The 24,839-nt window shown below is 34.3% G+C and overlaps 3 protein-coding genes across 6 annotated transcripts; all 3 read right to left on the minus strand.

The window, feature by feature from the left end:
* Nucleotides 1-314: 314 nt before the first annotated feature.
* Nucleotides 315-4,753, minus strand: SOG1 (NAC (No Apical Meristem) domain transcriptional regulator superfamily protein). 2 transcript variants are annotated; one of them, XM_022042229.2, is made up of 6 exons: nt 4,594-4,753; nt 2,344-2,485; nt 1,901-2,084; nt 1,296-1,792; nt 705-1,124; nt 315-598 (listed from the first exon to the last, which is right to left on the minus strand). In XM_022042229.2, the coding sequence occupies exons 1-6, from the start codon at nt 4,599-4,601 to the stop codon at nt 542-544; spliced, it is 1,308 nt and encodes a 435-aa protein (XP_021897921.2). In that variant the 5' UTR covers nt 4,602-4,753; the 3' UTR covers nt 315-541. The 2 variants fall into 2 exon arrangements, with proteins under 2 accessions (XP_021897921.2, XP_021897922.2); XM_022042230.2 differs by lacking the exon at nt 4,594-4,753 and adding an exon at nt 4,405-4,571.
* Nucleotides 4,754-5,275: 522 nt separating this feature from the next.
* Nucleotides 5,276-15,675, minus strand: LOC110814636 (Transmembrane Fragile-X-F-associated protein). Of its 2 annotated transcripts, XR_015816768.1 has the most exons (15): nt 15,349-15,675; nt 14,242-14,332; nt 14,045-14,129; nt 13,374-13,443; nt 13,049-13,118; nt 11,484-11,553; nt 10,846-10,891; nt 10,493-10,745; nt 10,185-10,390; nt 9,987-10,061; nt 7,554-7,614; nt 7,328-7,408; nt 7,122-7,201; nt 5,898-6,912; nt 5,276-5,545 (listed from the first exon to the last, which is right to left on the minus strand). XR_015816768.1 is itself a non-coding variant. In XM_022042171.2 (14 exons), the coding sequence occupies exons 1-14, from the start codon at nt 15,483-15,485 to the stop codon at nt 5,467-5,469; spliced, it is 1,404 nt and encodes a 467-aa protein (XP_021897863.1). In that variant the 5' UTR covers nt 15,486-15,674; the 3' UTR covers nt 5,276-5,466. The 2 variants fall into 2 exon arrangements, 1 of the variants encoding a protein (XP_021897863.1); XM_022042171.2 differs by lacking the exon at nt 5,898-6,912 and having other exon boundaries at nt 15,349-15,674.
* A 4,108-nt stretch (nt 15,676-19,783) lies between these two features.
* On the minus strand, nt 19,784-22,700 carry LOC110814605 (basic helix-loop-helix (bHLH) DNA-binding superfamily protein). Of its 2 annotated transcripts, XM_022042133.2 has the most exons (3): nt 22,362-22,700; nt 21,511-22,124; nt 19,784-20,397 (listed from the first exon to the last, which is right to left on the minus strand). In XM_022042133.2, exons 2-3 carry the CDS (start codon nt 22,087-22,089, stop codon nt 19,936-19,938), a joined length of 1,041 nt encoding a protein of 346 aa, XP_021897825.1. In that variant the 5' UTR covers nt 22,090-22,124; nt 22,362-22,700; the 3' UTR covers nt 19,784-19,935. The 2 variants fall into 2 exon arrangements, with proteins under 2 accessions (XP_021897825.1, XP_088068595.1); XM_088212469.1 differs by lacking the exon at nt 22,362-22,700 and having other exon boundaries at nt 21,511-22,355.
* Between the last annotated feature and the right edge of the window lie 2,139 nt (nt 22,701-24,839).

Genomic DNA, 24,839 nt, shown 5'->3' on the forward strand with positions numbered 1-24,839 from the left:
AAATTTGAAAAGAAATTTTAACATGTAAAGATAAAAGACTAATTTTTTATTATATATATAATTTAAAACATCCAATTAGGAATACATTTTTTCAAAGGGGACATTAGTTTCTATAGTTAACTCTTCAATGTAACCTTCACTGAGGATGTTCATCAGACTGCAACCAAATCAAACTGAATTCGAACATAGCAAATTGAGACTAGCAACAAACTGAATTCGAACATAGCAAATTGAGACAACAGTATCCCAGCTTCCAGACACGAAGCAAAAGTAATACCGGGCATATTTTACTCACTAGGTTTTCAAGTGCGAGGTAGACCAAATTTTCATTATATTCCCAAAACATGAGAAAGGTAACAACAATTCTTCATGGTGGAAGTTCCCTTAGCTGATGGAATAAGAATAACTTCACGGTGGTTAATTACAGTTTAAGTGGCCAAGCAGAATACATCACAAATTCGTATTCATCAAGAGATAAACAAAACAAGCAAAATTTTCACAAAGGTGGCCACAAGATTTACTTTTACCCATGATGAACATTTTAGTCGATGATCTTGCCCCCTCCCCAAGCAATGAAGCTTTCTTGTGATCCAAATTCCTACAACACACGAAAGAAATGCATCAGAATCAGAAAATTTAAGGAGCCAATAACTAAATTTGATAAGTCGAAAATGAAATACAAATTTATGAAATAGAGAAGGTACAAGTTGGCTCAGCCGGAATTCAGGTGGTGTATCGAGTTCTATATTTGCTGGATCAAGGACAAGATTTTGACACTCCTCCAAATCCTTTTTCAAATCTTCTGCTCCTAATTGAGCATAATCGGAAAGACACAGTTTCCCCTTCAATCCCCCTTCGTTGATATTTTCTTCCCTGTTTGGAGACTGGCTCTGAAGAAACTCATCACACAGAGACAGCCCTTCTACCAGCTGCTGTGAATCCAACAAGTATTGTGATTCACTGTCCCACCATTTGGGTTCTTCATCAGTTCGATCTTCATTGTCGTTTGCCATCTGATTTATTTGATTTTCTCTATTCAGTTGATTAGTATAGCTAGGTCTTTCGCTGTCAGGTTGAACCTCCTCCTCTATGCAATCTGTCTCAGGATGCTTAAATGAAGCAGCCTAAGAATAAAAAGGGTGAGGAAAGACATCATATATGATTTGGCATGAGCATTTGCTAAAATATCCAGGGATTATGTTACGAACTCTTGAAAATGAACTGACTCATAGCTAATATGTCACCAAACTAACAACTCGGAGAAGGAAGACTTCAAAAAAAGGAACAAGTTTTACCTGTGCAGGAATATCCACGTCAATGGCGGTGGACTCTTGTTCCAAAAGAAACTCAGAACACCTTTCCACACGTGGAGGGTCTGGAGTCACGGACATTGGGGTGACAGGATCCACTTTAGGAATCATAGTATTATTGGTGTCTGGAAAATCTAGCTCCCCTTTATCATTTTGTTTCGGTTGCTGTTGCTGATAAAATATTTTAGAAATGACATACTCCCCCTCCTTTTCATCTTCCTGTGTTCCTAGGTGATATTGGTGCATAACCCAATTAGTTTTTTCGGCTTTTCCTCCTCTAGCAGAGCTCATATAGAGAACCATAATTTTCTTGCATCCTTTCTGCTCCCCATCCAGAACTACTGGTTTAGTCCTTCCAGTCTTATGCCAGCGGACATCACCAGAAACATCACCATGGATCTTCCTACGCTTTCGTGTCCCAGTATTATAAGCCTTGATTGCTCTGTGGAAGAAGTGGGATACACTCCCATCTTGCTTAACTCCTATAATATTGAGTTTTAAAATTTAAAGAAAAACTAATTGGATGTGTTGAATTTAAATATATATACACATACAGTAAAACAAACAAGGGTTACAGTCATATAGCCGACCTGGCAAATTCTGAGGATGAGTATAACATATTCCATCATCCTCTTTAACAGTTGGGATGAACTCATCAATGAATGGATGAGGTTCTAAATCTTCTTCAACTTTTGTCAGCAAATGCCATATGATCTCCGGATCAGATGGGTCAAATTTTACACCTCGAGGTAATCCTGGCCACTCCTTAACAACCTGAAAAAAAGATAGGGTTTAAATGCTTATCAAAGCCAGGAAGAACCCATTCAAACATCCCATTTCAATCAAAGCTCATAGCAGGGAATTGTGTGGTAGTTGACAAACCTAAAAAATTAAAAATATATATAAAAGAAAAAAGAATCAGAGTCTGAACTCTGGGCTTCACATTTTCATCTATGCACAATTGACCAATCAACATAATCTTCTACGTTATTAGAGGATTAAAACTGAGGAGTAAAGAAGTTGGAAGTTGTACATCGCTGTTATCAATAATATGTTGGCAATTTGGACAAGCTCTAGTTGGGTTGCTTTTCCATGTTACTCTTTGTGGATCACTTGACCCAGAGGCACTCTTGATTTTTGTTGCAATTCTGTTACTATCCACCAACCATGTAGGTCTGCATATTGCACAACATATTCATATGATCAGAATTATTTTTTCCAAACTGGAACAATTGTCGTGAACATACTCAGCTCTGAATCCAAAATTAATATGAAATCAAGAATCCGTCAACCTCCATTAATGACAAAAACATAGAGCAATATGTATGAACATCAATACCCTCATCACTGTATCCCCAACACCAAAATTAACATTCATAAATAAAGTGCAATATGTCAAATGGAAATTATAGTTAACAAGTCCGTTCTTGTTAAAAAATATAACGATTGTACATGCATGACATAAAAATTTACAAATTAACACGTTTATCATATGGTGAGAAAAATACTGATAAATTTATACAGCAATCAGTAACTCATTATTGAAAGGCATAAACTTTTCTCAGTCTATTGTTACTCTAGGCTCCTCCAAAATCCATCAGTTGGAGTACATTCAACATGCTAGTAAAAAATATAATACAATTTCCTCAAAAGAAAGAAAATCAGAAAGAAGTAACTACAAACTTGATCAATTTCAAACATCAATCTGCATTATTTTAGTGTCTATGTCAGAGCAACAAAACACCAGATAGAAAAACTTTGAACCAAAACGCTTACAATCACAATAGAAAATGTCTCAAATGTACAAATATTCAACAACTTTTTGTTCAAGAAGATACATATTTCAGACGGTTTATACAGATAAATCTACATGTACACTGCATACACATACAGTACACTTTGACCTGCATCATAGAAGACGCTTCTGAAGCACTTCATTATCAGTTCAGTACCAAGCAAAGCTTCAGTTCCTCCACAACATACATGGTTAGAAACAAACACTTCAAGGTGCAAACTTTCTAATGTCCAACTAAGGAAACTGGAAATGGACCACTAGAAAAAAAATAAAAATTATGCAAGTAGAACATTTTATAAAATAACAGCACCTTCACAAGATTAAAATGAAACCAAAATCTCCACTTAGAGATGTGGTTCCAAACCAGTTATAAGTAAAATCATAAAACCTTTACTTAATAGAAGAAGCCACAGCTTTGTTGGAGACATACCATGACGAGCAGCAAACAAACACACTAAATAAAGCTTAGTTTTTGGCTAAAAATAGATCCATCCAATACATTCCAGCTTGACCATGAGTATGACCAAATGCAGAAGCTCAGAAAAGTCACCTAATGTAATTTTTGTTTGAAACTCACACAAAAAAAACCATAGTTGAGAATAAGGTAAAAACTAATACCAAGTTTGTTCTTTCCGACATCATCTTTGATCCTAACACCACTTTGTATAATCTACAATTTACCCCGACAATGAATATAGATACTCAATGTACTAAATGCCACAGCAACACCTAAAAAATATGAGATAACACTATAGTAGATACATCCATAGGCAATGCTCATCTCCTAGCAAGCAACTATACTGAATCACACCACTTAAAGTGAACTTTGCAAGCTAGGTTTCCTTACAGTTTACCTCAACTTGATAAGAAAAGGAGAGCAAAAAAGGTGGTCCAGCAAATGCTTAAAGTGGGTAACTTGATCAAGAACTATTTGCTAAAATCACAAATCAGGTTGCATTAATCAACCCACGATTAAACCCAGAAACCCACACCAAAAAACACAAAAAAAATATCAAAATCTAGGTAAAGAGCAGAAAAATGTAGATGAAAAGAAAAGAAATTTACAAATTCAAGTGCCCATACGGTTACAAAGAAAGAATACCAACCGATCTTTCGATGTGAGGGAAAAACCAAGAAGATTTTCCAACCAACATTCAAACAACTATAGTTTATCAAAAGCCACAAACTCTTTATTCTTATTTCGTGCTTTAAACAAAAAGAAGATGCTTTCTGATACCCATATCAAAACCATGAACACAAACCCAATGCGATTTGTTTTCCATGAAAGATAAAACTTACCGAGACATGAGAGAAACTAGTAGTTATCAGAGGGGCCAACATTCAAACAACTGTAGTTTATCAAAAGCCACAAACTCTTTATTCTTATTTCATGCTTTAAACAAAAAGAAGATGCTTTCTGATACCCATATCAAAATCACGAACACAAACCCAATGCGATTTGTTTTCCATGAAAGATATACAACTTACCGAGACATGAGAGAAACTAGTAGTTATCAGAGGGGCAGAAAACTATCAAACACTTCGTCTGCTCTGCTGCTTCCCTTTGTCTGGGGACAGTAAATTATGGGGGAGAAAATGATAAAGTTATAATTGTTTTGAGAGGAAAATTTATAATTTTTTCTTAATGATTTTGAAATTCGAAACGGATTTATTGCTGTCTTCCGTGGATTAAAAAAGTAAACTAAAGGCGCCAATTCATTGGTCAAGCAAGAGTGGGGGAGGAAGTATCCGGTGTTCCTCGGTCGTATAAGAAGACTCGCGTTGACTTTCTGTGATTACTGGTCCCACATCATCAACGGGTCAGAAACCCCTGTGATGTGAATATGAATTTGGAATCAAGGAAGACTGTTTGGTGGGTGGTAGATTGATATAGTTTGGTGTTAGAATTAATTAAATAATCTTCTTTTTATTTTATGACAGAAATTATAAATTTTATGATATTACTAATTATATTAGTACTTGGGTAAATATCCACTTATTAAGAGAAATTACTTTTAAATTCATTTATTATTTTATTATATTATTTTCTAAACCTTATTTTCATTACAATTAATTATATATATATATATATGTACGTCAATTAGAGGGATTAAAAGCTTGGCAAATTGAAGTGAAAATGTACCGTGGGTGGACAAGGTTAAAAGTAAAATTTGGGGGAAACAACTTAAATTTAATTGAATTGCATGATAAATTTACAATTGAACCCAATGTTGTTTACACTAATATAACAGCATGAACAAGAGAAACCATGACTGGCAGCTTCTCAATGCTTGCTTCGGTTTAAAATCAGAAGCAAGGATACGAAGTTCAGGCTTCCAAACTTTCTACAAAATGTTGAAACTACACATCGTATACGGGCAGTCGCTCTTCAATACAGACGCGGCATATGGGGCATTTTTTACATTTCTCCGAGCACGTGCTGAAATCCAGATTGATCAACAAATGAGCAAATCATAAAATCCAGAAGAGCAAAGAGTAGAATGGGTGAAGTACCATAAACATTCTGTGATGTGTGTGCAAATACATATATATGAGAAGAAGAAGAACGGGGATATAATTAAAAGAGCACCATGTCAGGTGCAACCCAAGAACAAATTTATAAATATCTCAAAAAAAGATAGTCTCGCCAACAAATAAAAGTTGGGTTATGTCCACCAGTTGGTCCCCTTCTCCACACAAAGCCTCATCAAATTTGCATCCTCCACTCAGAGTAAAAGTTAATTAAAAGCTTTCATATAACACGAGTGAAAAAGAAAAGAGATTGCTGTCACCTTGCCTTAGACTCCTAGATGGATTAAAAAATTTGGATAGTCCATCATTTAGGACCACGGTAAAAGAAGCCTCCAAAAGCATGGGGAGATCCAGATGCATCATTTATCTCCAAAGACCATTGTCAAAAGGATGCAGTCTATGAGAAGAGGAACAATAACAATACATGATTATAACTTTTTCCTACATCCACTTAGACACCAAACTGAATTCTCCCTTGTTCCTGGCAGCATCCACCATCTTATTAAACACTAATGTCTCCTTCCAGCAAACAATTTTTTAAGCTTCGCTTACCACCTATATGATCCCGTCCATGGGCAAGGACTTCGCAAGAAGCTTGCAGAAAAATCCCACTAGGCTAATGGTCCTGAAATCCTTAAAATACACTTCTCCACCTTCGAACTTGGAATAAAAGAGGCGGATTAAAGCTAATTGCAAATTTATTTGTTTCCACAAAATCTTCAAACTTCTCCACAGTACCCCTTTTCTTTTTTATTTAAAAATTGTTCTCCATGGTATCCCCTTTAATTGTGGATAAGTTATGGAGAAAGATTAATCCTTCTGGGCATTGGGTTCAGTCCTCCAACTTGGATTTTCTGCTCCACGAGTTATGAACCCGAGAACAGAAGAACTTGCAAAAAACAAGCTCACTTCTATCATTTCTTATCCAACCAAACTAGTTTTCCCCCACCTCATGCTGCCCCTCTTCCAAGCTTAACATGCAAACTAAACAAACAATTGGAAACAACCGTCATCATCCATTTGCCTCAATGACTTATAGAAATGACATCCTTCTCCTTTGACCATTATTCTACTTAGTTCCAAGAAGTTCCTTCTCCCATTTCTGCCCAATGACATTTTCAAGAGTCAATTCTCGTACTTGAATCTTCTGCTTCATGCCCCATAGACCAGAAAAATTCACAAAGCTCCCCTTCTAGTACCATCGAATGAATTGAGTTCAATGGCCAGGAATTTGAAGTATCTATTGGCATTGTTTACTCAAACCAACTAGTTTTCCTGAAGTTCACGAGATGAAAAGTGAAACGAGAGGCACAAACTCTCAAGATTACTTCTCTCTTTAAGCCATTAATTACACCGTCAAATAATATTCATCCACATTTGGGCTTCAGATTCATCTCTTTTTTTCACCTAAATTAAGAATCTTTTTGACAACAAAAATTTCTGCTCATTAGAAACATTAGAAACAAATGAATCAATGCAAATACCTGCAAAGCACATGATGTCTGCAAGGAAGAAGTACGATATTGATGTGCTCTTCGAAGCAAACTCGACACAGAATCTTGTCCTGAAAGATTTATCAAATAAATATGCAAGTAAATAGTAGATCCTAACAATTGTAATATGTAAACAATTTTTTCTTTCTTAAAGAAAAGACTAAGATAAATAGAACAAGCTTGTTCTTGACTAGTACATTTTGAAGTCTTTCATACTCCTGCTGGCTAAACTTAGTTATTTCTGTTTGCTCACTAAGTGCAGCTTGTAGTCTCCAAATCTGTTATGCAAACAATTGAAAGGATAATCGCAAGACAATAATAGCACAATAAAGATTCTAATTTATTGAAAATTTAATTGAATGAAGAAAATTTTAATAGAAAAAACAACAATTACAAAAATGCTAACGAGAAATACATCTTTACCTCATCAACAAGATCTGACTTGGGCATTTTCCTCACAATATCTGGTGAGAAAGTGTTGTAACTGAAAGGGTTAAAGGAAGGATCAGCAAGGAAACACATTTTTTTAAGAGCAAAAGAGATAAATGCATTGACAGGGGGTTGCTGCTCATTTATAAAATGGAATTCACAGGTCAGTCAAAACATCCATCAAGTCCCTTAAGTCTTCTGCAGAATCAAGAGTCATAATATACATATCAGCAATCAAGAATCATAATATATATATCAGCAAGGGAACACATCCAGTTATTTTTGGAATATCAACATATTAAAGGTTAAATTCTCAGTATTACATAAGCTACTAGTGAAGAGCATGAAGAGAGTAATGAACATGCTAATCAGCTCAAATGTCCAAATAGAAGGCTAGTACATTTTATCTATAAAGCAGATAACACACTAAATGGTACTTCCAAGACCATATCAGTTTATGTGACTAAGAAATAGTATATGAGCTATTAGCTATCAGTTGGGTGATGGCAGATTAGGAGAGGGAGGAGATCTCACATAGAGGGGCATCAGGAGTAAGAGTAAATATACAGACATGATACTGCTCGCTATTTTTTGGACAGTTAAAGGGAAAGAATAAGAGATCTTTATGGAGGATGTGAATGGGTTTGATGTTCTGAAGAATAGATGGTTCCAGACTAATGGTTTTTTGTTATTGGGTCATTCTTCCCAGTTGATGGAGGATTTGGGAGACCTTATTGATCAGTTGATAGATTTGTAAATCTTTTTGTACATGGGTTTACACCCTTTTGGTGCCCATAGTAATATAATCCTTTATACTTTTTATTTCAAAAGAAAAATGTGACTAACAAATAGAAATTATACCATTAAAAGGCAGAAGCACCCCATATAGATAAGCGGCTAGAGTTTGTAAGCTGTCAGGTTTATAGTGGGTTTACTAAAGACTGAACCCTACGTGGCATATTTGTGTAAGAAGCTGAAACCACCCTGGTTAAGGGGTGGCTTCATCCTTTTCATTTTGTTTTGCTAGCAGGTGGACTGAGCAGAGCAGATGTGACTTGCGGCTGGGCTGCTGGAGCTGCTAGAGGCTGGAGCAGCAGGTGACAGAGAGTTCCAGAGACTGAGGGGAGTAACGGAAGGGCAGTTGCCTATGGCTCAAGCACTAGAGCTGCTGCTGAAGAAGAAAGCTATTGTTGGGGCTGAACCACGGAAGAGAAGAGCAGAAGAAGAGATGGAGATGGTGGCTGGCAACGAAGTGTTTCGGAACACACTGCGAGAGCTGACTATGGAATGTTGCAAGTGCTTAGGGTTTTATTTTTTCCTATTTATATATTTAATTAAAATCTGGAAAAATATAGTTTATATATGACCCAGTCAGGTTTGGATAAGATTTTGAAGTCTTAATCTGAAGACAAACCCAACTTGATCCAACCATCTTTCTGAAAAGATACAGAAAAAGTGAGAGGGGATCAGTTCAGCTCCACTGGTCACTTAGTTTTTCGCCATCACTAACTTGGATACTTGTATTGTCATAATGTCTCCATGATATGGAAGAGAGAGAAAGAAGACAACAGTGATTCCTCTGCTAAGCAATTCATTATTCAACAGCTTCACCATTTATTACATCTGAGAAGCAGGCAAATAATGACAACAGGTATGAAGTGATAATCTATTCTCACAGTTGCAAAGTTAGTAACGGATCAAGGTTAGATACATCAATATCCATCACGGATCCTAAAGTTAGCAGAATCAAACATCTTTTCTCCTTACGTGGAGAGACATTATCAATCTCAGAATTTCCCATGTTATTACTTCAGATTTCTAATAAATGCTTTCAGATGATACAGAAAGGTACAGATGCCAGTTTCTTTTAAATTGATGGACCATAAAGTACTAAGAGGATATGGACAAGAACTTGGCACATCTGACAAATCCATTTTGTATGGTACAGTGTGGCACTAGCATTTTCCACTTTTAGCAATGGCTGAAAGGATCTGAGAACAAGAAAATGTATTATTCACAAGGCACCAAGAGGATGACACCCATGTTAAAGGAATATACATTTAAAAGCAGTCTAAAGATCTGCAGGCTCCCTTAAGGCACAAAACTTTGAAATATCATGATGTGTGAACTAAAGTCTGAGTGTGAAGCCAAAGAAACCCTTGAAAGGAGATTGTACCACCTCAAAAGCTCTCCCCTTTCTTTGTCTCCAATGACCATAAAAAGCAAGGGATATAAGGCTGATGAAAAATTGATGGTTGAAATAACCAGATTAGGTCCTTAGAAGCAAAAGATATCTAGAAGGCATCTTTGACATTTTACCACTAAGGCATCTAAAATATAGAAAGACGATTGCCTGTGCATATAATCAATGGAGTTATTCCACATAACTCCACACGAACTTATTAGGTTCTAGGTAACAGAAAATACCTGGTAGCTTCAGCACAATAGAGTCTTGCCTGCTCCTCTCTACTTCCCTCATCAATTGACCACCAACCTAGCAACCTGTTAATAGAGTCGAATGCACTTACATTGTGTTGACATTCATTTTATCCACATAATTATTGTTTGTTCATGAGGAACTTGAAGTCAGTTGAACTTTAAAATGACAATAGCTTCAACAATTACCTTGATCCATGGTGCAAGAACCCAAAATATTCACGAGCTGTTGATGCAATATCAAAGTACCTTCCTGAACTAGCTCCACTACGGTACAAGATAACAGTTTTCTCCACTAACCTATATACTGCAAACATGACCCCAGCTCCTTGCAGCAGAAACAGAGGAATAAAAACAACTAGAACTGGCATATATCTAGCACTAGGTGGTGTTCCCTGACATAATAGGAAAATGCATACTCTTATTAGTAATATAACTTGAAAGAGACCCAAGAAAGTGGAAGCAAGATGATCCTTAACTCTTCACAACAATTATACCTCTAAGTGCATAAAAAGTAGAATCTGGAAAGCGATAAATGGAATTTTCATAATGTGTCCACCAATATCTTGCAAGGTGCACAATCTGCCATCCTGATGCCGGTCTTCATCAGAAGAAATTACAAGTCCCCCATTCCAATCAAGATATCTTACACTTACTGACGAAGAGCTAGGCTCCAGGATGTGATGACGCCTATGAATTGCTGGGTTATGCCATTTTGTGCAGACTAGAAATGCAAAGCACTGTGCAATGCTGTGAAAAGGAAAGATAGGATTGTGACAACAGATAAAAGGCCCATGAGAATTTAAGAAGTTAGTAGGATGGAGGCTGCTACAAAGCTAGTGAATCATACCCAAAATTTATAAATAAATCCCACCAACCTAGAGCAGCTACATCACCTGCATATAATACAAAGGCAAGGGGAGAATAAAATTAGCATCACTCTGTCGAAAGGATCTACCAACATGTACCATATGTTTGCCGAGAAATCATTAGTCAAGAGGCTTGTTCAAAACTGTGCTATATAGATACCACATCAAAATGCAAGCAAAAATGACTATATTCTATCGATTTTTTTTTCAGATATGACTATATTCTATCAAATATAGTTGCATAGTTTGACACATAGCCCTTCATGACTAGAAATTTTATCAGTTACAACTTACCAGTTCTTTTCCTCATTGCCAATTTCAAAAAGGTGCAATCAACTTTGAAAACCAGAATTTAACATTTGTAAGCTCAAATTTTTATGACTCGAAAATCAACACTATATTCCTCACAGTTCACATTCAGGTCATCAGAAACTTTTTTTTTTATAGAAATCAGAAAATTAATTAAAAGGAGTAACACCATATATATTATTTACAGCAAATAATAAAGGCACCAGAACTAAAAGACATCCTCAAAAGAAAAGAAAGGTGCATGTAACAAATGAAAGCATTTTCACTACAATTAAGTGATCATTATTCAGTTAGAAAGAAGACAACTAACCACATAATTTTAGAAGAGTGAAGGCAGTGGCAGCAATGAAGAAGACCATAGAGATTGCAACCCAGAAGTGCTAGAAAAGAAAGATTAGCAGTTAGCGTAGAAACTAAGAGATGGAATGCATAAAATAAAATTTCCAAAATTATAAAAGAAATATTATAGTGGAACATCATCAGTAGAATGTTACAGAGTTCTCATTGTTTCTGTTAATGGACTTAAGCAGCCACAAGAATCATTTGGAGGAATATTATAGTGATTTTCTTCACTGTTTGAGCTTTAAGCAGATATTGAGAACATAAAATAGTAATGAACCATGTAATTTTGGAATTCTTTTTCTGAGTATTACTCTGGCGTTGAGCCAACAATTGATAAGTTATTAAATTCAAGCTTATTTTTGGAACTAGCTTTCAGCTCAAAATCACAAACATTTATATGGTTTATTTTTCCTCTTGGAACAAGGTTAGAGCTAAAAAAAGGCTAATTCAAATGGTCAGCTATATGACGGATAAATCATAGTCTGGATTGACCAGCAACTTTTGTCCTTGCTTCCCTAATGAAAATGGGATGCAGTTTGAAAGTATCGCCATGATTGCTTTGTCATGTACAAGTTTATACTTTGTGATTTTTCTTAGTTGGATACAGCAACATGCTGGAGTTCTAATTACAATACAAGCTAGGAAAAACTGTTGATCCAATAGATAACATGACCAGACAGCTCAACGCCAGAGAAAAAAAATAGACATATGTGCTTCACATATTGGCCTCAAGACCGAGAACGATTTCATTTGAGGCATTGCTGAATATTGGTATGAGGTTAAAAATCAACTTCAAGATGCCTGAACATTCATGAAAGTTCCAAACTGAAACTTTTGTTACAGTAGAAAAGTTCTAGCACCAATATACATAATACAATCTTGTTTCTCCTCATAAAATATAGAATATGCCGTGTGCCAGCTGCATTTTTCCTCTGTATTATCATTGTATAAATAGAAATTGTGAAGCCTCAGTGGTAAATAAGCTTGGAAAATCCCTACAAATCTCACAGATTGATTGTTTACTTAATCAATTAAATGCTTCACACTCAATTAGACCAGTGTGAAGCAAATGCACATCTCATGCAATTATTGTCTAAACATCCCCTTCCGTGTCTCTGACCTTTAGTTTGTCCATTTGATGAATTCACAATTTCCAATTTTGATTTCTACCATTCTCAAGCAACTCCATGTATGACTGAGGCCAATAACTATCAAGAATTTGACTAGAAGGAAAGGCCTCACAGCTATACTACATATGCCATGGTGATAGATTTATGCTTCAAGCAAATATTTAAGATTTTACTCAAAAGAAGGAAAATGTACGGAAGTTACTCGTTATGATTAGATGACCAAGATGGCTAGACCATATGGTAGCTCAGTGGCTAGACAGGCAGACAACTGTGTCGCCGTTGCCATTTAACCACTTGCTTAGATCAGAAGCAGGGTGCATAACCTAGATGCAAAGCAACCAATGTCCAACAGTATACTTTCAGAAATGGATCCTTTTAATTTCTTAGAACAACTAAGACTTACAGGAAGTGTCTCCCATATTGCTTCATCACTCATGGTTTCATCATCTCCAGGCATTAAAGCCCTGCACATCCTATAAAGAACACATGGAAATTGTGCTCTCATCAAGATGAAAATTTGGAAAAACAATAGCATAGACTTGATGTTTTATTGATTTATTTAACATGTGAATGTCTGAAGACTTTGTTGAGGTTCATTTCTACATTGTTATAAATGAAGTCAATTAATAATGAATGAAATCAATATTTACGCACCAATGTTTTATGTCCACGGTGTTCATGCTCATAAGACAAAACATAAGGTAAAGTTAATGTTGAAAAGAAAGTACCTGATGTTATCAATCAAAATGGCTATTTCAAGTGCAAGCAAGGGCAGAAGGACAATTTTCAAGTTCACAACTGCAACACATAAAATTTGTAAATCAAAAATATATTTTATAGACATTGAATATGTGCTCAATGGCCATAAGATGTACTGACATATAGAAATCCAGAGTCTGTGATTACTTAAAGTTAAATATTCTCTGATTATAATTTGCACCTTACTAGCTGCGAAAGTAATCGTTCACATAAGCATCTTAACTATGACTTAGCTTGTTATGAACCAAACCTACATCTTTACCTTCGTGAAACGACCATCGTTTACAAGGAGGGGGCCTTTACTTGGACATTTAAAATGAATTTGACATATATTCAGAAGTATTCTAGGAGCAATGATCAAACCTTCAATATCATAGTACAGCATTCCAATTTATAGGATATGCTTGAGGATGCAGTGTATATGGTCAAATAGTGTTTACAATTAATTGAAGTCAGACATACATAAAATGTGTATGATCAACTTGGCCGCAATAATGATGGGACAATGCCAGACTCAGTTTATAAGCACAAAACCTCAAACGACTATATGATTCATTTATTTATTACTAATCCTTAAGGAAAAACTTAAAGGTTTGCTCATAAACACATGATTATATCAACAAAATTTACACTAGATTACCATATTTTCCCTCGAGACGCACACAGAGTAGTAGCTCAAACGCAACCAGCAATGGAGTCGCCATGACCGCATGAAATGGGGCCCACTGTCCATGATGAGAAAGAATTTTTTACTGTTCAATTGCTATGATCAACAAATAGAAAATTTTTCTCAACAGAAGGAAGACAATATCCAACATAATGAGATTGTATTCATACATGTCGATTGCGAGGCATTGATGGAGCAGGTAAGGAAAACCTGCCACGTGCTACTACAGCATGAAATAGCCACAGAGGTGCAAATATAATCCTGTGACATAGAAAAAAGAACCAAAAATAAAGATAAAAAAAGAGGGAAAATGAAGAAAATAATTAAATAGTGACTATCATCCATGCATGTTGAAGGTGTATTCCATGTGATAATTTTATTTCGTCCCTCATCTGTTGTTTCTTATAATATGTAACCATTCCTTTTTGATGGCAGATCTTTAACAGCTACTATAAACTCACTAGCTAGTTATTCCTTTGGAAAGTTCACAACATAAACCTACATGCATGATTGAGAGTTAGGACATTTTGAACCCTAAAGCAGATTGTCAATCGAGGTATGTCTCATAATGACCTGATAATCTGCCATAAGAAATGAAGAATCCCATGGATTTTATTAACTCCAGAAGCAATTCAAATAGAGAACTTCTTGATTGCCACACTCAGTTTCATTTTATAGATATGTTCTAATTTAGCATTTTTTTTAAGCTTTTCCATCGTCTCCAAAGATTCAGTTAATTGTCACCTTCCTGATAATACAACAGGTGCAAAAATATCTAATGTTGTCTAGGTCCAGATAAATTTAAGCTCCAAGTTCACGAAGGAAGCAGCATTTTGTTTGGTACTCTGTAATAATCGTATAGCTCTGTCAACTGCAGAGTAGGGTTTCCCGGAACAAAATAAGAATTTCACATAATCATCTACCTAGAATCGGCATAACATTCAATTCATCTGGTCCCCACTTGGACATAAGACCTACCAGAATAAACTAAAAAGACGCCGACAAGAAATTCAAATTCAAAAAATGCATACAATAGTAAGAGGAATATCACCAAAACATGATTAATACATCCGCATATGCATAATTAATACATACACCTACCAAAAATTATAGTGATTTCCGCCAATAGTTCCTGAATTCCCCAAAAGAACAAAATTACAGAGCCACACAATTTCTAGGTTCCAACAATTTTCTAGATTTTCCCGCAGTTCCATAGTTTTTCTCAGCAACCAAACGGAAAAACAAAAAGAAGATAAATGAGGGAGAAAATAACGAACCACCAAGAGTAGGAGACGTCATGATCAAGTCTGAGAGCGAGCAAAACGGAGAAAGAGAAGAGCAGAACATGAGCCACCACCGCTTGCAGCGACTTCGCAACTCTCCTCCAGCTCATCACTCTTCTCTGCACCGACATTTATATCTCTATCCACACAAAAAAATGCAGCGATTACCGAAAACGGAAGTTTAAAATTCAATTCCGCAGAAGAAAAAACCAGATGATAGCAACGATTTGACGAACACGAAGATCAGACGGAAGTTTCAAGAGAGAGAGAGAGAGGGATTATTGAAACACAGACGTTTTTGGTTTGGAATAGAACCTTCGCTTTCACGCTAAATCAAAAAAAAGTCTCCGATTCTGGAAACTTTTCCGGACCAAAATACCCCTACCGTTTCAACCAAAACGAGGACAGTTGGAGAAGAAGGGTGAAGGGTAATTTCGGAAGAAATAATAAAGTGAAAAGATGATGACAGCGGCCCACCTGGTTTGCTCGTGGTTTAGATACTTATGGATTTACAGTTAAGTTAAACAGCGGCATGACGTGGACGTTTATGACACGTGGCGGGCATAGGAGCGTTCTCTTGTGTACTTAGAGCTGCTATACAACTGTCAGTGGGGTCGAGTGGGGAGCGTTGTTATCGTCACCCGCAGTTGGTGGGTGAGAATGGGTTTTTTTTTTTTTTTAAATATTAATTAATTATTATACCTCTGCAAAGTAGTGGACAAAGATAATGTGATCCTGCAAGAGAATATGAGTATAAAATCTTTATTCCCATAACATACATGAATTTGACAGCTTCTGGCCATGGAATTTATATTTAATATATCTTAATAGAAAGATATAATACATTAAAATTTGTGTTTTACAACTCTTAAAATATTGTATCATCTTTAACAAATTTAATGTTCATAGAAATTCCCCACAGAGATATTTCCATGGAAATGAAGATCATCCGGCTCAAAATTTTTCGAAGAAAGTTATGAAACTCGAAAATAGAGATAATAACTCTCAAAATACAAGATTAACTTGGGGTATAACTCTTGAAGTTGGCATTTTTGAATCGGAATCTGGGATTTTCGTATATGAAAACTTGGAGTTGAAATTTTAAATGAGAGAAAAGATCCTGGCTTTTCAGGGGTGAGTAGAGGTAAATAAGTGGAGCGCGGCCATTGCAGCAAATCTTTGGGGAAAGCTCCAAATCCGTGAGAAAGATGGAGAATATTTGGTGGGTTTCTTCTTCTTCGTTGAGAGCTTCCCAAGAAACAGAGTGCAATGGAGGGATTTTCAGAGGAAAAAAACAGAGGAGCATTCTGCAGGGTTTCGTGGGGGAGAGAGAGAATCAGAGGGAAAGGAGACGATTGAGGAGGCGGCAGAAATAGATAGAAGAGATTAGAGTTCTGAAAAAGATTTCTCCATAGTGGGTTACCGGAAAAAAATGGGAGCTTGAGAAGGAGGGACTTATCGGATTCTAGGGTTTCTTGGTCATGTCAAAAACAGAAAAAGGAGAGGGCTTTGAATGAAGAGCATTTTCTTGGGTTACGTTAGCTTTCTTCTTCAACTGCTCTGTTTTTCTTGTCCTGGATCTTGCAAATCCATGGTTGATGAGGAAACATTGAAATGCATTACATGTTTGGCTAATGAGAAAATGAATAACTTTGTTGCTCTTTATCATTTTCCTTTTCCCACTTAGATTCTATTGAGATGCTAAATTATATTCTGGCTTTGATTGGTTGTCTATTCCAGAGTTCCATGACTGAATTCTACATTACATTTGGATTAAATATATAAGGAATGTTCTCATAATACACATGTTCATGGGTTTGCTTTATGTTCTTGAGAAAGGGTATTCTTTCTTTTATGAGATTATGAATGGAGGATGAATAGAATGAGGTTGAAGCAAAAATATGTTTGATGCTTCGGAAAATTAGAGATGGAACATTCTTTAACCTATGATCAAGAGTATAATTTATGATTAACGTATGAGAGAATCTATTTTTTATTTTTATAATTATCGATTATATTATGATAAAAAATGTATAGTTCAGTAAAATATGATATACTTATTATCCTGATGAATGATTTTAGTGAACGAGAAATCAGAGTTATATAATGAATTATATAGTCTATATACTGATAAACATGAGTGCTACTCCATGTGTATGAATTAAGTGTTTGAATGAATGCCTTAGTTTTTTATCTTCTCATATTTTTTGAAAGCTTATGATTATTATTTCTAATTAAATTATTGTTTTCATATGCCTCTTCGTTATTGTTGGTAATAAAGTTAATATGATGAATTTTTTAAACTCGAAATACCACAAGTACACATTTGCATTTGCATAACATAATAAATATATACATATCAATTAAATTATTTTGTACAACAAGTAGTTGTTTCTCGTATTTCAGTACTTTAAATTATTTTAAATTTATCTTTATGAATATAAATTGATGTTTGTTTTACATATAATCTTATTCTTAATATAAATAATGAGATTTTTAACTTCTTATGATTCTTAATTTACAACGTTGTATTATTTTTTTTAGGATTTTGACACCATTTTTATTGAAATTATAGAACTTTAAGTTTTTCTTTTTGACTTTTAGAGTTTGTATTAGAATTAAACACCTTTAGATTCTCAAATGAACACTTCCATTATGTTTAACTAGAATTTCTAATCACATTAAAATTAAATGACTCATGAATTAAATTGGTATTACACACCATTGGTTATCTAACAATGTTGCTTATTCTTGATGAAAAGCTATAACATTATATATATATGTATATACATATATATATATTTTATAGACCCACAAACCACCATGAATTTCATAGATTATTTTACTTTTTTCTTTCAATAATGCTAAGAAAGATACACATTTATGTAAATTAATTAATGTAGGTTACAGATTATCTTGTATATAGAGAATACTAAATTTTATAACTAAGAAAAATGTGCATGAAAAAAAAAATTATGTTAGAATTTTAACCCGTTATAATTATTCTAATTACAAAAATCTAATCAGTAAATAGTATTTTTCTCTTTTAGAAAAATAATAAGATCATCGAGACTTAATTTACTTTGTCATTACACTTTCGTCAATGTAATAGTAAATTGAGTTATTAACTTTATTAAATCATATATTATAAATTAAATACATATTATTTTTTAATATCACTTTCCTTTTTGTAAAGTCCATTTTTTAAAGTTATATTTTTAGAAAACCCTTTTTCACAAAGTTTATTCCAAGTTACTTCACTAAAAAGAGTTAATTCCTAGCGGACAGAGACATCTTGTACTATCACTTCCATTAGTACTAATCAAATCCATTAAGTTAATTCTCGCAATATACATATATATATATATATATATGTATATATACACGATGGATCTATACATAGTTCAATACTTCAGACCCGGGAACCCGTGACTAGTACATGTACGTTTAGATTAACGTGCATGCTTAAGTAACACTTTAATATCCAATTAACATATGTATGGATATATATACGTATACACATATATAATCAACTAAAGCACATAAACCGAAGTATATATATAACTATATAGATAATTAAGCAAATAAAACTAAGTATAAACTGCACAAAATGCAGAAGAAAACATGATAAGAACGAGGATAATGAAGATAATTAATAAGAATCAAAATAGAACTAGGTGGCAATGCCACCCCCCCTCAATATATATATATTGGAGGGTTGTGTATATATATATATATATATATACATATATCCTTTATGTAAACTAATCCATACAACGAAACGTAAATCATCACCAACCTTCTCATCAGAAAGTACAATTGCATGCCTCGCTAGGGTTTTCCAACTTTTTCTTTTTCTTTTTTTTTTTTTTCTGGGTGAACTGGAAAACCCGAAACTGAATGGAATTATAATATTGTACGAAAGCAACGAGGAATACGATCATGATCGTGGTGGGGACGTATATATAGCTAGCACATGATGATAGAAACTTGGCACCGTCACCATTCTTACATGATGATGATGATGATCATCATCATCATAAATAATGCCACCAAGAACGGACGCCAGAAAGAGAGAGAAACAGTCTAGTGGAAAAGAAAAATACAAAAAAAGATCGGAGTACTACCCTCCATACATACATACGTACATGTATATATATATATATGTATATGTATAGAGGATAAGTATTTGTTGTCCAAAGTGGAACACTGAGGAATCAAAGTCCACGTTTTCCATGTTTGGAGCTGATATAAGGTTTCTCTTCTCACGAAAAAGATCCTTTCTTGTTCCTACCTCTCATACAAGTATTAATGAACAAACCCTATCTCTGTCTGGTTCTGTGTATGCATGCATCATGCATATAAAACACACATGTCATACAAAATGGGGGGAATGATCTCCTGTGGCCAAGTCTAGGCTGCCACTAAATTGACTATTCATCAAATTTTCTTTCCCCTACTATTTTCTTTATAATGATCATTATATTAATACACACAACACACTGAAAAGAAAAACAAAAATTGAAAATTTGACACACCCAAGTGAAAATCAAAATCATGAGATCAATTTAAATATATAACTTAAAGAGATCTGTGTTCAATGATATTGATGTTGGTTCTTTGTCTCTTAACATTTCCTGAAGAAGACTCATCGCTTGAACTCTTCTCCATTACTGCTTTAAGTGCTTCTTGTATTGAGCTTATACAATATTGTTGTTGTTGTTGTTGTTGTTGGTCGTTTGAATCGTCTTCTCCGGTGATGAATAAGACGTTCTTGACACGTCCACCAAGCGTTGTGATTTCAGCTTTGAGGGTTCTCAAGCGCAAAGCTTTTAAAGTTTTGATTAGATCCGGCAAGAGATCAGATCTGTCTTCGCAGCAAAGTGAAGCTTTGATTATGAACTTACCATCTTCATCAGATGCATCCACTGTTAATTCATCCACCTCCGTTGGTACTGGACTGGTTTCTGCTATCAGTGAAGTTTGACGTTTTAGCTCCTTCACATGCTGGATTACTTCTGCTAGCAAAGATGCCTTGTCCGTCTTAATTTGCACCAAAAACCAACAAAAAAATTGTAATAAGATTTCGTTTTAAATGTTTTCTAGTGAATAGAAAATAAATTTATGACTTAAAATTATAAGCATAAATCAACCATAATATAATAAAATAAGAATGACAGACCAACTCGAACTCATGAAATCTCTCTCTGGTATAAAGATTACAACACTATTTGCTTACAAATTTACTATTAACTCAATTACCTGCAGGGGAAACGATGTCAAAAATGTTCGAGAAGGGGAAAAAGAAAGAGACTTTAAATCTGAAATTTTGATTGAGGATTGGGGCTCATGCGGGGGAAACTGAAACATGAAGCAGAAGATTGACATGAAATTGCTATGGTAAAGTGAGATTAGCGTATAAAAAGAAGAGATTGAATTTGGTGACTTGATGATTCTTCAAAGCTTAAAAAGTAGCCATAATGTTAATGGGTGGGTGAGATTGAAAGAAAGAGAGAAAGAAAGAAGCGCATGGTGTAATGTGACTGACAAAAGGATGCAAGATTTGTCTGTGTCTTTCTTTTCTTTTTCATTCTCTTGTTATATATATTTTTTGACTGACGCTCCGGCAAGAAATTTCCATGGAAGCTTTTCAACTGCTCTTTGGTTTCTCTTTATCATATCAGCCGAGCGACATTAACGCTTATTCCCTTTTCGTTTTTCCTTCTTTCCTCGGAACTACCACAAGACCCAGAAGAATAAACCAAAAGACACCATTTTTTTTTTTTAAAAAAAATAAAGTCGTAAAAAACAAAATTTTCAATAAATGACAATTATTAAAAGGCATAAAAATGTGACTACCTTTCACATCGAAGATGAGTAAATGTATTCATCTTATCAAAACCAATAATCTAAGTAGGATCTTTGGAAAATCTACAGAGATATTCGAATGTGAAAAAAGCTCATTATTATACTAACCAATATGGGTACATGAAAGGTGAGTGACACTTAGCATATTATATACACAACATGTGATGCGCATGATCATATTATATATATATATATATGTATATACAAACCCATCTCTTAAATTTCATTTTTTTTTTTTGGGTTTTTGGAAAAATTTTAATATGCACTAAGCTATGATCAATCACTTACTTTGGTGGTGCTGGGTAGTAAGCTGCGCAACTTAGCAAGATGGTTGTTGATTCTTTCTCTTCGTCTCCTTTCAGCTTCACTATGACTCTTTGACGCCGCCAGTGCCTTGGCGTCCATTATTTCTTGTGCAGTCAATTTACCCAGCTCGGATTGTAACCCGAAAGGACCTCCGCCGGGCTGAACCATTTCCGAGATGATTCTCAGATGATCGGTTGATGGTGTACCATCATATGCAAATTGTAAACCATGTGCTCTTCTGTTGAACAAACTTCCATAGGAGGATATTGGCGGCGGAGGCGGCGGCGGCGGAACTAGAAATGGGTCATGGTCTCCCGGCTGGTTCGGGGAGAAATGGGTCGGGTTGAAGGAGTGGACTGGAGGGAGAGACCATGGGAGGATTGGTGGAACTTCATGAGGGAAAAGAAATCCTCCTCCTGCTCCTGCCCTAGTTCCTGTAATTCCATAGATATCATTACCCTGTTGTTGTTGGTGAAGAAGAAGCTGTTCTTGGAAGCCTTGCATGTTATGGATCATAGCTTGAGAACACTCTCCTTGATCGTCTTCCTTCTTTGCACACATCTCTTTTCTCCCTCTTCCTCTTCTAATTATCTCTCCTACAAGGGTTAATTAAACTCGTAAGAGATCATACATACATACATACATATGTATATATTGAATTTTGTGAGGATTGTTTCGGGTAGCTTCATGGGGATAACTTAATATAAATGGAAAGTAGGACTGAAGGGGAAAAATGATATATGGGTGTTGGCTTACACTTCAAAATAAGCAAGAACAAAAAGAATGCTAAAAAGGGTACGAGGGAATAGAAGGGGGGAAAAGAGAGAACAAACCTTGCTTGTATATGTTTATATGTATATATGTATGTGATTGACTTCTGACCAGTGCTCTCTGTTTGGTTTTGGTGGTGGGTGGGTGATATTAAACCCAAAAACAAAAAACAAAAACAAAAAAGATGAAAGAAATTAGAAAGAAAGACAAACAAGAATTCTCTGTGAATTATGAATATGAATATGATCTTTCAATCTCTTTCTTTTTTCTTTTTTTTCTTTTCTTTTTTGTCTTTTTAAAAATCACTGGATTTGGATTTTGGGTTTTGTGGGTTTTGCTTGGGGGGTTTGTCTTTTTGGTTTGTGGTTTGTTTTTTTTCTTTCCTCTTTGCACCACTCTAAATATATAGATAGTCTGCAACTACTGCTACTCTCCTTTCCTTTCTTCTTACGGCATTCTCTTTTCACCTAGTTCTTTTTTCTATTGTTCTTATTATTATTATTATATATGGCCATGTATGTATGTATGTATGTATGTATGCATGTATTACATGACTGGTAGAGATTAAAATAAGAATACATTGGGAGTTTTGTGATTGGTTCGAAGTGATAATTACAGTGTGTGAGTGCAGTCGGAGAGAGGAGATGGGAAACACAAAAACAAACACAGTGAACACACAACACACAGATTGTCGACCGACCAAAGACCAAAAAGGCTGATAGTATCATCATGATAAAAGCCTTAGCTTAAACCCTTTTTTTTTTTTCATTTCTTCAAAATTATTTTTTAATTAACTAAATCTTAATATATAATTACGAGATTAATTATGTATTTTTAAAAATTATTTAAGATGAATATATTTAAAAAAACAAAAAAAAAAAATCCATATTTTTTTCTTCTTCTATATTACCATGTGTTTTTTATATTTATTTTTATTATTATTTTTATATAAATATTACTTAATTAATATTAAATTTGATTTAATTAATTAATTAATTAATATGGATGGAGAGACTCTTCAAAACCTCGCCTCGGTCAAGCCTCGCCCACGTTGTTCCACACTCTACGCTATTTCCAGGCTACCCTTTATGCTTCCCCAAGACCAAGTAATCATTGTGTCTTGGAACACACTCCATCTTTCTTCCCTACTTATTAATAATATTAATATATATATACACACACACACACACATATACACACGTAAAATTATATAAACTAATATAATATTTATAATAATTTTCCACAATTTTATACAAATTAAATATATTTTTTTCACAATTAACACATTATTTAAAATAACACGTTACTCGTATCGTTCAATAATCAAACGTATAATACTCGAATTTTAACAAATATTATATATTTATAAAATATTATAAAAAATTTAAGACGTAAATAAAATTATGTATTAAATATATTAATTAATATTAAATTTAAAATAAAATTTTAGCACAATACTTTATTTTCGTGGTTTAAGAGAATTGGGGCAGCTGTTAAGTTTAGAAATGAAATGTTGTTGGCCCCCCCCCGACTCTTGTCTCCTAATTATTTACAAATTGGTCAAATTGGAATTTTGTCTCTCAAATGTTATAAGATGACACATGTTGATCAATGTCATGGTTTAGCCGGGGCAGCCTCTGCCTTCTCTTTTGTATATGTATATGTATATATATATGTGTATACGCACATACCCACATAAATATATATGGGTAAATATATATTTATATATATATATGTATCAGTAGTGTCAAGTGTGTGTTTCCCAATTAAAGTGACCCCATGATATTAGTGTCTTCATAGGAGACTGACTACCTGCCTAATGAAAGCTCATGATTTACATATATATATATATATATATATACACATACCCAAATATAAGAACATGTACGTATACATATATGTTATAGTATAATTTTTCATTTAATTTACGACTTAGAATTGTAATTTTAAATAAATATTATTTTATTCAAATAATTAATTCTTTTAAATATTTCTCATTTTTAATTCTTGATTGAATTTTATTTTAGTATAAGCTCATTTTGAACAACATCATTTAATATATATATATATATATATAGGTGAGTTACATACATATATGTATGTATATGTATGTGTGTATGTATGTATGTATGTATGTATCAAGCCACCATGTTAAATATTCCTTCACCATAAAATTCCACTTCGTACTCAAATATATATAATTTTGTTTTCCTTGATAATAAAGTTTCAGAAAATATTAAAGTTATTATGATCGCTCGGGTAAAATTAATTAAAATCATTTCTATTATTATTATACTAATTAAAGAATGTGTAAAAAGTACTTACATATACATATACATACACACACACACACACACACACATATATGTATATACGTAATACAACACGATATAATTGTATATACATATAATTTTTAGCAAATTGGCACGGTAACCCGAGGTGGTAATCAGCTTGGTTGGGGGTTAAAAAGTTGAAATGCGGCTTTTGAAGTATCATAGATAATGGTAAAAAGCAAAGTTGTGTGGATGAGGAGTGAAATA

This window comes from Carica papaya, chromosome 2 (assembly GCF_054855325.1).
Source record: "Carica papaya isolate Zhongbai chromosome 2, ASM5485532v1, whole genome shotgun sequence".
Lineage (NCBI taxonomy): Eukaryota > Viridiplantae > Streptophyta > Magnoliopsida > Brassicales > Caricaceae > Carica > Carica papaya.